We start from the raw sequence: 18817 nt of genomic DNA on the forward strand, positions 1-18817 counted from the left end.
TTAACAACACCAAACTTTTTAATTGGAAATGTTGAAGTTGAGCCAAAGACTTCTAAGAATTAGGTAACTTTGTGAAAGTAGTGTGTAATCTAATAGGTGCTCTCCCTATGTGATGTGATGAAAAATGGGAGTCAAGTCCCTCTCTGCCTCCAGCTGGGAACTGAACCTTTTTTCTTTTCCCCTTCTACCCTAGGGGAGTAGTGGGCTGGTGAGTCAGGAGTCTTTTTGCATATATGTATCTTCCCACATTTATACCTACAATGTATACAGGCAGTGTCATTGACTGTGCTCTTTATAGGACAGGGGTGGGGAAACTTTAGGAAGGATTAGCTGTGTTATATTTTTATGATGGTAGGGTGGGCATTCTGAGCTTACCCGGTTAAAGGAGCCAAATGTTGGCTTTACTACGCAGACAGGAAACATTAATCTAGAAATTATTATGGACACAATGGATTCACTAATTTGTTCAAGGTGCACTGAGTGGATAGTGGGGATTTTTTTTTTTTTTTGGGTAGAGTTGTTTGGGTTGGTTTTTGTTTTGTTGTTGGGTTTTTTTTTTTTTAATTTTATTTTAATTGTCTCACTAGTGCCCAAGTTTCTTGGTTGCCTTTCAGAAGCTCAGATCTTTTTAACTTCTCAGCTCAGACACCTACCTGGTGAGATGTGCTGGATTGTCTTTAGGCCTAATGAAACAACCTGCTCTGGGGAGACTTTGCACAAACCTCCTCTCTGGGCAAGACAGGAAGCTGAGAAACATTTAATCTTTCCTTGCTTGCCATGACATCTGACCTGAGCTTACAGTGCTCCATAATACTTTATTTTCATAGATTATATGTGTAGAACTCAAACTAGGTTCTCTTATTTACAGACTTCACACACAATTACATGGGGCAGTTTCTTTGGTTTCATGCCTGGAATTGCAATGTGCCTATAGTCTGAGATGGTTTGCAAAATTAATTCCCTGCAAATTTGGGAATGTATAATGCAATCAAAATATGAAATTATTTTCCTTTCTTTTCAGTATTGCTTATTTGATAGGCACAAAAGAAACATTGCTATCTTTAATTTCTGTATTCATTAATACATTGAATGGAGAACTGGGGATTTGTGCCCTCAGATGTCTTTGCCCTTGGTTAGCCAGTCTTGTATGTTTAATTTGAAGCACCTTCCTATTGTAATGATAATGAGTAGAGTCTCAAAGTTTTCAGAAAGGAACAAAGGCAACAGTAGTCAAGAAAAGGAGACAATACCAAAGTTGTTAAAATTATGCTTTCTCTGTACTTAAAAGGTGATCTTCATCTGGTACACATCTAGGACATGCCACTCTGAAGCACAAGCAGGTCTCTGATTAGCTGAGCTCCCAGCGTCCCCCAGCCTGCAAACAGAAAGCGCTTTACAGTGCAGCATCAGTCAGTCTGCTGTGGGCGTGCCTGGGCCGTGGTACCCAGGCTGACTTTAAATGACCTGCCGCTGTAGGGCATGATGGAATAAACACTGCCAGCAGCAGCAAAGCTGTACTCTCAGTATAGGTCGTTGTTATACATCATGGATATGAAAAAAGTGTCACTTGAATCATTCCTACTGCAAGCTTCTTTAAAACTCTATAAAAAGTTGGGCATAAAACACAGAAAATAATTTATGGTGAGGATTCAGAGCTCCTCCCTTCAGTACCATTTGCCTTCCTCACTAGCCTCAGAGAATAAAGATTGGAGTTTTGGGAAGTGAAACTGAAATAAAGTAAAGCACAGAAGAAATGGGAATGTGTGCAATGTTTTTTGTTTGTTTTTCTTCTGGATCGTCCTGTAGCATATTATTAATCAAACATTTTGGATACTCTCCTGACTTTATATTTTATAGTTCGTTTCTTACCAGTCCACTTTCACATATCGTATTTAGAGGGAAATCTTGAATTTATCAGTTTGTGTGTTGATTGTCTAATTTATGTGTTGATGTGTAGTCTTGATAACTGAATGCTTCTATTAACTTGTTGACTGGCTGTACCTGTTTTTCTAAATATGAGGATTAAATATGAAAGAGCTTCAGGGAGAAGTGAAATATTTTTTAAGATTTCTTAAGGATATCAAAACTATGGGTTTTTGTGCACTTTCAGGCTTTGGACTTGGAGAATATACACTGCCTCTTTTTCCAGGCTCACCTTTTTCAGGGCTGATAGTACAGATTTGGTACAGATCATGCATAAATTTAATAAGAAAGACATTTCAGTCTTGTAACTGCAGCTGTGGCTGTCATGGCAGTGAGGAGAGGACTAAACCTTCTAACCAATTTCTTTTAACATCAAAAACTTGTCATGGCAGTGAGGAGAGGACTAAACCTACCTTCTAACCAATTTCTTTTAACAGCAAAAACTTGTAAAGGCCTTACAAATTTTTAGTAAATTTAGAAATTTGGTCCAGACTCTTGATGTTAACAAAGAGAAAAATTAACTTTTGGAATAAAACTTTAATATGGTAAGTTTCTTTTGGAATGTGAGAGAGTACTTTGTATGCGGTTTGAGTATTCTTGATGTTCTGCTTTTTCTTCTCATCTAGCATTTGCATTGTGAAAATGCAAATATCAACATTATGTAGATAAGTCTAAATTGTGTTTTAAGGAAACTTTTTTGGCTGCAAGTTAACATTCTTTTCTCACCCATAACATCAATATACCTGTTCCAAAGTACTCATACTGCATTTCTGTTTACAGAATAAAATGTAGTTTGCATATGGAAATTTTATATTTGTTCTCTGCAAAGCTCAGGTAAAAAATTGTCAGAATGAGCTTGGGAACACACTGTTGAGTACAACGGGATCAGAAGTAGATGTCATGCTGACAGAATTCTCTTATAATCATACTTTCATTTATTCAAAGGGTGAAAAATATCCTACGATTGCACGATCTCCTTTGCTCTTCAAGAAATATAATTTGTTATTCTGTGTGTTTGGACTAAAGCCATGCTTGGCTCAAGTAGCTGCAGTTCAGCTGACTTCCAATTAGGTCTGTCTATTTAACAAATGCTGGGCTTAACTATCAACATTTGGCCATTGTAGTGATGTAGTAATCCATTAAATTTATATTGTGTAAAAGTTAATAGTCTATATATTTTTAAATGCAGCTTCTTCTTAACTAACTTTTTCTCTTTGAATAGTTAAAGTCCTTGATCTTACGGCTTCAGAGGCTTCAGGAAAAAGCAGTAGAGGAAGATGACTATGATAGAGGTGAGAATTGCTCCTCCCTACTCCCCAGTGGATCATGCTGCTTTTTTTTTTTCGTTTCCCTCTTCCTCTATTAGTTTTATTTTATATTTCCTACATAGCAGTGACTAGGTGTGGAAAACGAGTTTCAATGAACTGTATTGTTTATTCTGTCATATGGCAGGAAACAAAGTAGGTCAGCAGCAGGTAGCAACAGTTTTTATTTTCTTGAGCCACATCACCATGTGGCAAGGTTGAAATCCAAATACCCACCATCTGGATCAGCTGTTTTGAAGCAGCATGACTGAAAAAAATGCAGAAATGAATAGAAGCTTCAAAAGGAGAAAGGGCAGGCACTGGCTGCTGACAGAGTGAGATTTGCTGCTTGCCACATTTAGTCATGACACTACAGCAGGGCTCATAGAAATAAGGTCAGTAGCTATTACAGAAGTGAATGATACTGTCCTCTGGGATTAAGTTGATATCCACTGAGTTCAATCAAATTCAGCTAGACAATATGGTGGTGATGCAGCTGCTGGCAAATATCTATCTTTGAATAATGCTTTTTCTTTCAAATGCCTTGGCACTTCTGGTAAGTTTTGTGTGTGCACTTTAATAATTAGAGCATCTGTTAACATGTTTGATTTCTTACTGTTCCCTGTTGTGGTAGTCTGTGTGGTACTCACATTTTGAAAATCTTGAGGTTCTAAGGTAAATTCTTCCTGCTAGGTCTATCTTCAGCTGTAAGAGACTGCAAGCATTTCACTGAGATCTGCATGGTTACTTCAGAGAACAAGTGTGGAAAAAGGCAGCTTCTTTCATCCCACTTTAATATTCTTGGCCTTTAGGAATTGGGCAGTGGTCAGACTTGTGGTTTGTCTCTCCAAATTACTGTGTGATGCTTTGCAGTTGTATCATGACTGTTTTCCTGCCTCCTAAGATGTCCCCAAGATGAAAATCTGGTGTCTAGGTGGTAGATGTGTGGCACTTTTGCAAGAGTGGTTCTGTTGGCCTCTTAAATGCCTGCCTGTGTGTAGGAGAAGAGTCTCTTACTGCCACAAGTAATTCTTTTAGTGTGGCATCTCCTGATGGGGAAAACCCTTAGGTGTGTTAAAATCTGAGGATGTAGTAGATATTTATGAGTTTAGTCTCTGTCAAATAGACATTATTAATGTGTGTGCTTTTTTATAACTCTTCTTTTTTAAGTGCCTGTGGGTTGAGCTCACAGTTGGAGACTTCCCAACAGCTGTTTACTCAGTGTGCATGGTTACCACAGATTCCAGCTGGGATTCTCTAGGCAGTCAGCCGGTCTGAGTGTTTCAGTGTATCAGGTGTGACATCTCCATGTGATGCCATATAGTTGTTGACCACAGGGAAAAATGATGACTTAGGTTGAATCTCACACAGAAAGCTCTTGTGTAGTTTCCTGGGCACAAGTCTTGTATCCTTAAAACAGGACCAGTTGTCTGTTGTCCATCCCTTTCTCCTTTTATCCTTTTCAGTTCCACCCTAGTTATCAAGCAGGGTTAGCACACCTCGTTGCATTAATTCCCCTCAGGTAAGTGGTCTGACTGGAATGTTATTTCACCAGGTGTTGTGGGCACAGAGAGAAAAAGTGATAAGGAGAATCCACAGGTGAGATTACTGTTTTCTGTGCTAAGTCTGGCATAAACAGGCAGAAAACATTTGTTCTGGTATGGGACTGGACACTGAGGTGCTTGAGAGACTTGAACTTAAGTTCTTCCATCTCTTTGCAAGCTAGGTACTGTTGTGCTCAGAAGATTACATGCTTCATGCATGCATGCAACCAGGCATCCTAGACTTTATCAATTCCTAGCTTTTGAGTCCTTTACCTGTTTTCTGTCTTACTGGTCTTTGTTCTACTTCTGATACAAATATCAACTGGGTTTTTTTGTTGGTGTTTTTTTTTCTTTTTTTGGTGGCTACTTTTCATTATTTTCATGGAAGCTGAACTGACTCCCTTAGACTGCCTGTGTTTCACAAAAGGAAAACTATCTTCAAGATAAGACTTGCATGGAGAAGGTATAGTGCTGCAAGGAGAATCAGAGCTGTGACCTTCCTTCCTCACCTTGCAGTGGCAAAGCTTTCCACCTTTGCTTTTAGAGCTACGCTGCTGCTCCTGGTGGAGAACAAAGGCTTCCCTGGCTGAAGTTTGAGAGCTTGTTAAATAGCTCACAGATTGGCCCAGTACCAATTTCTGTTCAAGTGAAATCTGTAATTAGCCTTCTTTAAAGGGGTCTTATTGCCAAATATTGCTAGCAGGGAATGGAATTGCTAAACGTGCAGAGCTGTGATGTGGGGCACACGTGGTGGTGTATTGTCAGGGAGTGGGAGCAATGAACCTGGTGCATGGGGGGTGCTGAGGACATTTTAACTGTAATGCTAGAGAGAAAATTACTGATCCTGTAATTTGGGGAGTGACTCTGAGTATAGAGTGAGTCCTCTGCTAAGAGCAGAAGTGTTTTGAATCAGAGATGATGGTAGTGTTGTGTGTGGTGCCAACACAGGTCTTGCTCATTTGGAGGTGCTGCAGGGGAAGGATAGACCTAGTGATGGGAATAGCTGTGAAACGCCCTGGACATGGAAGAGGTGAATAGAGAGGAGGGAGAGCAGGTGGAGGAGGGGTATGTATGGCTAGACTCCCAAGAGAAATGTTAAACTGCCAATAAATACATTATCATGTCTAACTACTGTATTGATGCTAGAGTCTTCTCTCCAGCTTCAGCTGTTATCAAGATCTTAACTCCAGAGATTTTCTAACTCCAGCTCTTTAAGAGCCATCTAGTCTTGAGGGAAGGCCTCTTGGTGGGAGGGAGATGTGTTAGCACTTAAAACTCCTCTTAGTGCTCACAACTGTTTTCTGCTGTCTGACACTTCCAACTTCACAGCTTAAGGAGAGACAAGCATCCCAGGTTTGACATGGTTGCTTTCCTGCTCTACAGAGCTTTTTGAAAGCTCCTGTAGTTTAAGGTAATCATTGAAGCTGAATTATAAGTAAAGTAGTGCCTCTACAGGGAGGGAAAAGGGATGCACCGTGTTTTCACTTGTGGCAACAAGACTAGGAAATGACATAGAAATAAAGGCCAGCTTATCCCCCTACAAAGCCATGGACAATACCTTGTTGCAAACAGCTCAGGAATAAGGGTACATTTGTTTTTCCACCTTGCAGAAACACAGGAGAAATGCATACTGCTTGAGCTGTTAGAGAGCATGGTGTCTTCCGGGTTAATGTTAATGCATTAGCATTTATTTACAGAATGAGGGAAGTTTATTTAGGGCAGCCACAGCCCTCCATTGTTGTTTAAGAGGCAAGGCAATACCTGCTTAGGTCTTCAGCTTGTTTCTTTCGAGTTTTTCAGTTCTTTAGGTAAATCTAAAGATTTATCTGAATTTTTGTCTTTGTTTTCCTCCTCCCCTTGAGCTTGAGAGGTGCACAGCAGAAATGACTCTTGCTATTGAATGGTTACCTTTGCTGTGCCTGTGCAAGACCTGCCTTGGCATGGTTAGGGTGTTGGTGTAGAGGAGCTTCAGTCAGGCATTCAGAGAAGTGCATTTTGTCCTACTCTTTCTGGCAGTGCTGAGTGTGCCGGGTGGGGAATGTTTGTTCCAAGAGCGTTGGGGGCTGCTCGGGGTGCAGGCCACCCCCGTGTCCCTCATTGGTGCTCGTTTTCTGCAGGTCCCAGTGCTGTGAAACCTGCAGGGTGTTTTCTCTTAGTGCTGTAGCTGTCAGGGGTTCTTTCAAATGCAGATATTCCTCGGCTGTGAAATGGCTGTGTGACATGCATATTCAGTGAGGCAAATATCCTCAGTCCCAGTATAATTTTAAAGAGGAACCCTTGGGATGTTATGTGTTTTATTGCTCTTGCTTCTTTTTAGGTGCTGAAATATTGGGAAATAAGTGATTTTTTTTTTTTCTGTATTTACTTGTGGTCTCCTCTTGATGGCCACATTACTGTATATTTCCAAAGCAGGTGGTGTACCATGGGAATATAAGCGTTTTGCCTTGCATAGCATATAGGAAAAATTGGTCTGTTCTCCAAGGATCACTTGGAGTGTTGTCATGGCTCATTATTCATGATGGAGCTTGACAGCTCCAAGGTTAAACACACTGCTGAATACAGGAGGAAAAAAAAAAGACTGTGTATTTTTTGTCTGTGGGAGTTGTGCTTGCAGTAGGAGTGAGTGCATTTTGCTCAGTACAAATCTATTGCCCAAACATTTGAAAATCTTTTTCCTGTTCTTTGCTGCTTGTTCTTCTCAACCTTGCCTGGTGCAAGAGGCAAGTGGGGTGGTAACTATCAGGACTGAGTCTTGCTGCTGAACTCCACTACTGGCTCACGCGCCATCTTGTTTCTGAGCAAAAAGTTTCTGCAGAACTAATGATTCTTTTAAATTATGATAATTATTTTTACAAGAAATTTCTTCTTTGCAGATGCCTTGCTTGCAACTGGTCAGGAATGCTAATTCCCCCATGCAATTCAGAGTTAGGGTTCTTCAGTGAAGGTCATTGAGCAGATCAGAGCAACTCCTCATCGGTCCAACGTGACAGAACACAGAAACATTTATGCCTGTGGTGGCAAAATCTATCCTATCTCAGCAAGAAGGATTCATGCTGTAGATACATTTAATGTCATGGAAGCCTTCAGTTATTTTAGGTGAGCTTGCAAAGGATGAGCTGTGTGAATTGGTGAGCTGCCATTCACTTGTGCACTGTGTGCTCTGCAGAAAAATAATCTCTGCATGTTTTTTCTTTTTATTTTTTTTGCTCTTTGCTTGTGTTCTTTAAGACCTTTTAATACCAATTGTCTTTTCCATATGTCAGGATCTGCAGGGCATCAAGGACACCCTCTGGTATGTGTAGGAGTTTGAGTCTAATTTTGCACATTTTCCCATGATCACAAGACTAGGAAGGGAAAGGAAAGACTTTGTAGCTGTTAGTCTCCTGTAGGTTTACATTATAAGAGGTGCTGTTGCTCACTTGAACCAACTATTTGTTTTAAGGCAACTGCAGAGAAAGTAAATGAGAGAGAATCATGTTCAGTAATGCTTGGGTTGAAAATGTTAAATGGCACTCAGAGGAAGGCCTTTGCCACTTCTTACACTGGTACTTGCAAATACTGAATTTTGCAAAAACTCTGAACACCTGGCCAGATGTGTAGCCATTTGGTCTTTACAAGTTTCTTTTTGCAGTTTAAACTGGAGCAGTATTTTTCCCAATTTGGAGTACTATTTATAATCATAGCTCTTAAACATTTGAACTAATCTGATATTCAAGCAGGTGGGTGGTGTGTTGTTCTTTTTGTTGTCTTTTTTGTTTGTTTTTTAATTTCTTTTTTTCTTGGAAGAGCTGTTTGTAGATGAGGGTTGGATAGAATCCCTGCTTTACTGTGCTTCTATTATTTTGAACTAAACTGCTTGCTTGACAGATGGCTGCTATAACAGGACACAGAAACAAAGGCAACTTGGCTTCTTTCTGAGGAAGGACAGGGAATTTGAGAGAAGCTATATCTGGAAATAACTCTCGAAGAACACGTTGCTTTGGATTGGACTTGTTTCAGTGTGGTATGTACCTTTGGAAGTTAAATCTTCAAGCCCAGCTGTATGTTCAGTGAAGCTGTCTAGCTGAGGCTGCTGACTAAATAAAAAGTGGTGAATGCTGGAGCAGCAGAGCTGCTGTGACATGGGAGACTTGCTGCAAGCTTGTAACTTGCAGTTGCAGGCCACTGACTTGTCACTGGGTTTGGGGTGGATGGAGCAAATAGGGCTTTCTGTGGTGCCACGCTGTCAGAGCCTTGTTTCATCTCAAGCTTGTAGAAGCTTCCCGAAATCTGTGGGTAAGCCTTCTAGGTTTCATTTTTCATTTTTATAGCTTTCCTGTAAAGCTATTAAGAGGATGGGGGGAAAAAGAACTTGTATAAGTTCTCAAACCCAAACCTTTGTTACGTGGATCTTGCTTACCTTGTCTTAATCTGATAAATTCAAATAACCTCCCCAAAAGAGTTTGGAAGGTTAAGGATAGCAAATACTTATGTGAATTATACATTAGACTTAAATTACCTTGCAACAAAACAGTCTTGCACCTCTACCATCTTGTCCATGTTCTGTAAGATAGTGGACTGAAATGAAAAACAGGAGTCTTTTTGCACATATCCATTTTTTGTTTGGTGCTACTTGAAACTCTGGACTGAAATGCTGCTGTTCAAATTCTTCATCTTGGCTTCTGTCCACAAACAGCAGTAACAACATTACTGATTATTTTTATGCAATCTGTGTTAGGCCTATCCCATTGCTATTGTGCTTGGTTTTGTTTTATTTAATTGCAAAACTGAGCAGGAGTCACAATTTTAAGGTATGAGTTTCCTTATCTCGCTGTCAGGTAGACAACTGGGAAAACTTTTTTAATACTAAAATAGTAGTGACCAATGCTTATGACAGGGAGGTCTGCTATGCATGACTTCTTGTTTTTAGTAATTGCATGAGGAGCACATGCATCTTCAGCAGGTTCTTGAAATTCTTTTGATGTGAATTCTTATTTTAGACCAGTTGTTCTGTTTCACATCAATGAGTGTCTTAGAGGTAAAACCAACTCTTGGTGTTGGTCTAGTTATGTTCCACATTGAGTTGTGTTTTCTGTATCTCTAATTCCTTAGCCAGTATTGGAGCAGAAACTGCTGTAGTCGTGCAATATCATGCAGCCTAAATATTTTTAGGAAGTGGTAGTATTTTATGGGATTCTGAATGCTCTTGTATTTTAATCTTGGCCAGAGTGAAGAGGTTCAGCTAAGTCTTGTGTTTCTGGAAGCTGCTTGAAAAGAGGGGAATTGCTGGAGTTTTGGCGTGGAGAGTGCTTGGAAGCTTTCTCTGCTCCTGGCCATCTGCTGTCAAAAACTGACACTGCTGGCCACCCTCCTAGGGCACTGGGGCTCTGTTTCCCAGTCCATGATGCAGCCAAGCTGTTCCCAGACAGCCTGGCCAGTCTTTCACAAACAAACAAGCAATGACAAAAATACGAACAAAATAAGCAATTATGGGTAATTTAAGATCTTACTTGCTGAGTGGCTGTTTGAAGCATTGGGCTCTGATGGGTGTAGCTTGGGAGAAGTGTTGATGTGCTATCTGGACAGTACCCACTGAATGAATGACATGGCTCTCCTGATACCCAGCCAGCCCATCTGCTTACTTTGCACTTGAAAACAAATTTTATATTCAGGACAGACTTATCTTTCCCTAGCTCTTTAGAAATATTAGCTCCAGATAAGAACACTGTGTTTCATTTGCAATATGACTACTGGAGACAGCATGGCTATTAATTCACCCAACAGCTAGAAATTGATTTTGTTGCCCTCGTCTTACACTTTGGATATAAAAATTCTAAAGGAAGGGGGACACCTGCTCTTTTCAATTTTTATCTGCTTAATAAATGACTGAACATGGGCAGAAACTTCTAGATGTCATGATAATGCAATTTCTTTGTGAATTTGGATTGAAAGGATACTGAATGAACGTGACTACTGTTTGAAAGCAAACATGAAAATCTTTGTGTGAGTCTTCTTTGGGGAAACGATAATGCTCTTTGCTGATTCTTGAATCCTGTGTGGCCAAATTCCTTAATAGGATGTTTTTATTGGAGATCTCTGCAGCCCTTCCATTGCTTTCCAAACTCCCCTGCAAAGTGGGATTGCCTCAAGTCAATTAGCTTCTGCTTTATCTTCAGATTTCTCTCCCCTCCTCCGTGTCCACCTGTCCAGGCTAAACTGCCCGTGCTGGGGTGTGTTCATTGTTCTGCAGATGTGTCTGTGCTCTATGATGTTTCATTGCCCTGCCTTTGGCATATGCAAGCTGCTGTTTCTTTCTTATCAGTAGCCTGTGGAAGGTGAAAGTAGCAAATGTGGTGTTTCATGGAGATCTTTAGTGCTCTTAGGACAGTGATAAGTTTGTAGCAGTAAGTGTTAATGAGAACAGCTAAGTAGGGAAATTTCAAATTCCTGGCATTCTTATACAATAGCATGTGTAGTAGCTGGTAACTGATAATGTCAAGTACATTACCAGTTTTACCTGCTTCATTAAATCTGAATAACCAAGAGAGCATGTAGATAACTAAAATCACTATCTGGGAAGGATTTCTTTTTATGAAAAATAAATACTGATCACTTATTAGAAAATTGTAACTTAAAAAGCAAGTAGTTTGGAATTTCCCATTGTGCATACCAGTAGCAGTAAAACAAATGTTGCTGGAATAAAAAGAATTTTTAGAAACTTCTGGAGGAACTTGGCTAATAAAAGGTCTTCTGAAAGTACAGGTGGAAAAGCTGGTGTCACTAAATGGTGCGATTTTTTTTTTTTTCAGCTTTAGTTTTCCTTATAGAGGTGAAGATCAGCCATGCAGTCATACCAGTGATCTGTGGCTTCTAGAGTTGTACATAATTTGAAATGAATAATGGCATAGAAAAAAAAACCCATATTAGTAGGGTTGTGACTATCAGCCCAATTCTGGAACTTAATTCTACTTGATCTGTTTTTGAAGCAAATTATTTTTAGTACTAAGAATTTTATAGTTTTAAAGTGGAATGTATGTTTAAAACTCCCACAAGCAATACAACCTGTAAGTGAATTTTTCTTGTGTTATCAAATGAGTATGAAATGCCCTCATGTATTTTTCAACTTTTTAAAAGTAAAGCATATGATGTAATGGGATGACTTTTGGCTGCACCTCTGCACTGGGCTGAAGCTGGGCTCTTCCAGTCTGAATCCTGAGTGACAGCAAGAACCTTCTCAATGGGAGTAGTTTGAAATTAAATGGTTTTCTTAATCATGAGCATGTAGGAATGTAGAGAGAAAAGATTAGTGCTGTACCCCATAACACAGTGCAAAGCCTACTAAGTAAGGGTTATTGCTGAAAAGTCCTCATCTTTCAAATATCACTCAAGGGGAACTGATTTCTCAATCCTTAATCTGAGCAAGAGTCAAACTGGTGAACTGGAAGCAGAAAGCTCAATATCCTATTAGTAGTTCTGCTGAGTTCTTGTGTTTACAGGTCTGAGAAACTGGCCCTGGTGACTTAAGGAAGGTACATTGACTCTGACCTCCTTCAAATACATACAAGTAGTTACCTGCTGCTCTGTATTCACAGGCCAAATGCCCTGCTTTGTTGCCCATGTTCACAGGGCATCTGCTGTCCTGGCCTTTGCAAGAACAAACAAAAGGAATAAATAAAAAAGCTCAGCTCTTTTAAGTACACAGCTATAATTAAAATCAAACTCAAATTCATATTGAAGTGCAGAGGTGTTAGTTTGAAATATTTAAATTACAACCTTTATGTGGTGTAGAAAACACTTTTGAGCAAGAGCTGAAGTAGCCCCATTCACAGGTAGGCTTTAACAGCTGGTTATTCTGGTGCTGTCTAATAATAATGAAAATAGTGAAGAGTTCTGAACAAAGAGGTTCTGGTCAGGCTGTGTCACTTGCTTTGCAGAACCAAGGGTAAGAAGATTCAACGTGTGTGTAAAAAACCCAAAACAATTCATAATGTTGTGTAAAATGACAAGATCTTCCAGGGAAAGAAGGGCTGAAGATACTGAGGAGGATAAAAACAAGAATTATTTGGGGAAAAAATATCCAAATTAGAATTACTTCAGAATTAAAATTTAATTCTGTTTCAGAGCAATGTGCCTGCAGAAGCACTGCTACTAGATTGGTTTTCTGATATAATTATTCTGCCATTACAAATCTGTTCATGTCTGTGTGTAGAGAAGTCTTGAGTTTTGTGCAGTTTTATATTTCCTGTCTCAGGTGCTTATTTCCCCTCCTGTAACTCCCAGAGCTTATTATGAGGAATATATAAGATGCTCCTATTTGATCCTATTTCATTTAAATGGCTCTTACTTTTTGGTGGTTTTTTTTTTTTTTTTTTTTTTTTTTTTATATTTTTGAAAACTATCATGGCGTTCCAGGTAAGAAGGAGGAGAGAAATCTGGCAGAGAAACAAATAGTCTTTACTCCCCATGTCATGCACTGTTGCCAGTTTGCTTGTTGAGTGAACTTAGCCTTTACTTTAGACAAGAGGTGTTTCTCTCTGCCCTGCTCCTGCTTTCAAAATATTTAGGCTCTTCCTGCCTATAGGTGTTGTAATGACTGACCCACTCAGGCTGAATATATAAGGGCAGCCTTACATGCTGAAGTTATTCCATTGTTATTGCTTCTCTCAGAGTGACAAAAAAATGAAGGCGACAAGAAGTCCTTTCCTTTTCAGTCAAGAAAGGAGAAGGCGCGGCTGCCTGTGTGTGTGTGAATGGCTAATGCCTCACCAGTGCAAACAGATGGGAGTTGCTTGGGAACAGTGTGGGCAGCAAAGCAGCTGAGCTGTGTTTGACTTACTTTCTTTACTTGTGACACACTTGTTTCTTGAATATAGGAAAAAAAATATTATGTCAAAAAAAGTGAAACGAAGCTTTTTTGGCTGGTTAAAGTGTCCTGAAAAATGCTGCTTTTGCTCAGATGAGAAAAAAGCAATGAAGTTCCTGTTTAAGCCAGTGCTCAGTTGTGTGCTGACTGCAGGAGGTGTAGGTCAGGTGAGGGCTGGAATCCTTTGGGGGGATAATGTCGCTGGTTCTGCTGGACAAGCATCTTCTGGGCTGCAGCTTGAAGGAAGCGGACTTGAAGTTTGACTTTACCAGGCCTGTTCTGAGAGGTTTCTTGTACCTCCCTGTGTGCTCCTGGAGGGACTGTGCCATTAGTCATGTTTGCCACATTTCCTGGCCTCCCATGGGTGCAAGCAAACAACATTGTTTATCCTATCTCTCTGAAGTCAGTGGCCAAGTTTGACTTGCTTGCTGTGCCTGCTTTTAATTTGTCTAGAAGCTCCTTTTCCCCTGTTTTTATTTTATGATATACAATTCCTTAATAGAAACCTCCTTGCCAATGCCTATAATTATTCAGAGTGAATGTTGATAAGAGCAACTAATAGTGAGCTGAATGTTTGCTTACAAAATCAGTTTTGATTTCTGAAGTTAGGAGGGATGGAAAATTAGCTCTTTGGGGAAGTCTGCCCTCCTTGATTCTAAACACTCCTGGCTTTCCCTTTCCTAAGAGGCTACCCTTCCCCTATTTCCATTAGAAAAGGGAACTTCTGTGCTCCACTTCCCTGCTCTGGAGTCCAGTGTGCTGCCTGCCCTTCTCTACACTTCCCCAAATCCGTTCTTTCTCTAACAGAAGTGGGCAGGTCAGTGGCTTGTGTTTCTTCCCCACTGCTGGAGCAGGATCCTCGAAGCTGTTGTCCTCTTAGCCAAGACTGGTAAGGGGTTTTTGAATTTTTTTCATGTAAGGCAGATGCCTTTAGGGTTCACATTTCTTTGTCTGTGGGAAGATCTAATGAGTTGTTTGGGTGGTTGGTTGTTCAGGTATGTATAGTTGGTGCTTATTACACCTGAGGAGTGTCTTCTTTCTCATGCTTTTTTTACACAATCTTAATTTCTTCTTGCCTATCCATTACAAAATTATACTTTTTATCTGCCCAGAATTGTCAAAGTCCCTCTTTAATATCCAAGATTAATCTGTCTTGTAATGCAACAGCACACAGTATTTCTAATATCTCCAATGCCTACCTAAAAGAAATATTGCTGGGATGCAGAATTTCTTAAGCACCCTTGGGAAAGCAAAGCAAGCCTTTTTACAGCCCTGTTAGGCAACCAGAAAGGTTCCCTTTACCAAAGTAGACTGGATAACCTTTTGGAAAAATGAAGAAAATAGTACGAAATACTAGATTTTTTTTTCCCTCAGTTCTCATCTGCAGGCCAATTGACTCTTGACAGTTGGAGGTCTTTTTTTGAAGTGATGTGTAGCACACAAACCTATCATCTTGGCTTCCAAGCAAGTAGACAAATGACACTGGGGTCAGTTAAAAGTTGCAAAAAGTACCAGCCATCCCTTCTATGCAAAGGGGTTTAAAGTAACAACTCAAACCTACTTGCAATAGAGATAGAGAGACTTCCTTGATGTTAATATTCTGCTCAGCCAAGATTAGCTAAGTGCTGCAGACTTCTTTTGAAGGTTAGGATGAAGCTGGTGCTATGCTTATTTCCAATCAAAGAATGTTCTTGGGAGCTCAGGGTAAGGTCAAAAAGTTGAATGAATGTTTCATCGCTGCCAACTCTCATGAAGTTCACAACTGTCCTGCTTTACAGCTTTTTCCCACTTTACTCAGGACTTGTCAGGCCACACCTGGAATACTGAGTTCAGTTTAGGTCCCTGCTACACAAAAAAAGATGTGGACAGGCTGGAGAGGGTCCAGAAAAGACCATAAAGATGGCCAGAGGACTGGGAGCCTTCAGTGTGAAGAAAAGCTGAGAAAACTGGGTTTGTTCAGGCTTTAGGAAAAAAGGCTTAGGGTGAGACCCTGTCACCATGTTCTCATATTTAAAAGGTGGCTACAAAGAATACGGAGAGTCCCTTTTTGCAAGGAATCATATGAAAAGACAAGGAGTAATGGGCACTAATTACTCCTAGAGACATACCAGTTGGATGCAAGAAAAATTTTTCTCAATGAAACCAATCAGTCATTGGAGTAATTTCCTTAGGGAAGTGGAGCCTTTCCCAATGTTGGATACCTTTAAGGTTCAGCTGGGCAGGGTGCTGGGCTCTCTTGTCTAGACTGTGCATCTCTGAGAGTTGGATCAGGTGATCCCTGAGGAACTTTCCAGCCTGGTCTTCTATCATTGATTCTGCTTCCTTCTGTTGGTGAGGAGCCTAATTTGGCCTCAAATAGCTGTCTGAGAAACATCCAGTAGATTTGGGGTATGTTTAACAGCATTATGATGTGTTCAGTGCTGAACTGCCTGTGCACAGTCTTTGTGCAGGTGGTGCTCTTGCCGTGCTTGGGTTTTGATGAGTATTTAAATGGCTCTTCCTTTACTGCTCAGCTGCTTCCAAGCATAAGCAGCTGCTTGTTACTGCAGTCTGTGGGGATGATCACAGTGGACAAGGAAGTGCTAATTACCAGGGTGACACCAGTGGGAAATGTGGATCTGTCAGAACTGCTGTCTCTGGGTGGATTTTGTCCTCTGGTGTTTTGTACTTGTTCATTTAGAAATACTCTGCTTGGGGTCCCCTCCTGGCAAAAGGGCTGTCCATTTGCTTACTGCCTTAACCTAGCCCCTGAGGAGTTGTCCAGGCTGCTACTGTGCAAATTCAGCCCCAGCAGATGCTGCTTTAGAAATAAAGCCAAACTAAGAAAGGAGAGGTGACAGAGTAGAGGATATCTTAATATCTGAATATCTTTACCCTTTGTTTAGACAATAAGCAATTTATAGAGTCATGTTAAGTACAAGAATGAATAATGGCTTCTTTAGCTTCCAAAGGAAAATATGGGAAACTGTGTGGAGTGACCAGGAATATCTGAACTGAACAAGAGATATTTTTACTTCTTATAACAGAATCAATTTCTCACTTTTTAGAACCTTTATGCTAATTATCTTGTTTAATAACAGTGGAGGAAGAAGGTGATTATGATGACAGTGCAAATGATGTGGCATCAGGGAGAACTTCTGTAGAATTTTTATTTTAGAAACAAAGACTTTCAATCATTGGTGAAGCTCAGTAACAGATATAATGTAGGAGATTAGGCAGTTGTACAGAGGGGAGTATTCAATAGGAGTTTTTTAAAAGAATAACATTCTTTGAAATTTTATGCAAATACTTTGTTGCATTTTTTATTATACCCTTTTGTGTATTTGACATGTTGCCTGATTTTACCTTCTGCCTAAATGTGTTAAAAAAGTTATTTCTGGAAAGTTTTTTTTGAAAGTTGGCATGAAGGTATTTTGTCTGAGAGTTTATTTCTAAATGTTCATCATTGGATAATTGCATTGGATAACAGCAGCCTGGTAATTCCTGGAGCCTGCTGAAAGAGGTCTGTAGGATTTCCCTGCACCAGAGGTGCAGTATTGCAGAGGCTGGCAGGCTGCCCTGTAGGCTTTTCTCTCCATCCTTTGAAGGGTTGGAACATCCAGTTGTCACTGCTGCAGGCAGGAGCCTGTGCTGGATGGACCCTGGTCTGATCTAGTTTGGCAACTCTTGTCACTTCAAGATTGTTTTGGTTTCTTCTGCTGGTGTAATATGCCCGTGTTTTGTTGTGTGTACTTATTGTGCTGGCAAAGGTATAAGGTAGGATCTGTAAACTTTTCTTTTTAGCCCTTTATAAAACAAAATAATTTTTTTCCTGCAATTTAAGCTCATGTAACCACTTCAGCCTGTGCATCTGAGAATCCCACTGGCTCCAGTGGATATCAGATTCTTTATATTTAGGTTCTGGATCTATAAGCCTTCATCTCTTCAGATAGGAGATAGCTGGCATTGGACAAATTTTATTTACACAGTATGCATCTATTTGATGAAACCTCCAACTAAACAAATAACTTCTTTCAGAATGGAGATGCTGGGTGGTATTCTCCAGAATATCTTTTTGTGTCAGTGCAATTACAGGTAAAGCATCTACACATTGAGGGACATTAATCAAACAGTGCTTCATTAGCATAAAAACCTTTAAAATTGTGTTTTCTGTCTCTTACTGAGAAGCTGTTTTCTTTCGGGTTTTTTTTTTACTACAGCTGCTTCCAGCCTGACATTCTGATGCTGCCATCATTCATTGTGCTTGTCACTGAAGAAAACCATTGTGGCTTTCTAAGGTCTTGATAGTGTTGTTATTGAGTATATTTGAATAACTACTTGAATTTGACACAGTTAGGAAACCTGCCAGAGGGTAAAACAAGCATCACCCCCATTCTTGCATGTGGCAGCTGAAGTGGCAGTGAAGAGGTCTGAAGAATGCCACCCTGTCCCTTTGCCAGCTTCCAGGCTTTTCTTCCCTGTGGAAGTGAACTGTGAAAGGAGATACATGTTACTGGGCTATACTGGATATCTTCTTTTTAATGGAGAGATAATGCTGCTTTGAACAAGGGGTGTGTGGCTTCAGATACCTGTTACTGTATCTCTTGGGGTACTTAGTGACTGGTGATTTAATTTCCCTTATCTCATTCTGGAAACATTCAGGTTGTTAATGTTTATTCTGTGTCTTACGGACAGCAGACAGCGTTGCAGCTATCTCTAGTTAACTTGCTTTTTCTTCATCAGAATGTTGTTTCTTTTTGTTTTAATCTAAAGCTTACTTAGAGTGGAGGCAATTTTTAGTTCTATTCAACTAGTATCTGGAAAGTCTAATAAGACCTAACCTGCTTTGCAGTACATCTGGAAACCCTGTGCTTACAATCACAGCATTGATTGCATGATTATTTTATTTTTGCTTGTTTTAGAGTTGACTCTAAAATATTTCTACCCCTCTTCCCAGTAACTTCCAAATTTCTCCCAAACTCGTCTTGATGATACAGGATCTGAATCTTGAGCAATTGTGCTGAATTTTAAATTTTTGTTAGTGATGGAAGCTGAGAATAAACTGAGTTGTGTATGAATTGAGTGGTGGAGGGATGTAGTGAGATGAGGAGAACCCAAACATCTTCCTTTCCCTTCTCTTCCATCATTGTACAGTACTACTCCAGGCTTCCCTGGGTGAAGGGTCATGTGTCTGTAGGTTGGGTTTTTGATCACTTAGCTTTAGG

At 40.0% G+C, this 18817-nt stretch overlaps 1 protein-coding gene across 1 annotated transcript in view; it reads left to right on the forward strand.

The window, feature by feature from the left end:
- The window catches only part of DISC1 (DISC1 scaffold protein), a 187232-nt gene that overhangs the window by 20103 nt on the left and 148312 nt on the right, over nucleotides 1-18817 (forward strand). The window contains exon 3 of the mRNA XM_059469194.1: nucleotides 3146-3215. Within this exon, the coding sequence (XP_059325177.1) occupies nucleotides 3146-3215 (70 nt within the window). The remainder of the gene's footprint in view (nucleotides 1-3145; nucleotides 3216-18817) is intronic.

The sequence above is a fragment of the Ammospiza nelsoni genome, chromosome 3 (genome assembly GCF_027579445.1).
Source record: "Ammospiza nelsoni isolate bAmmNel1 chromosome 3, bAmmNel1.pri, whole genome shotgun sequence".
Lineage (NCBI taxonomy): Eukaryota > Metazoa > Chordata > Aves > Passeriformes > Passerellidae > Ammospiza > Ammospiza nelsoni.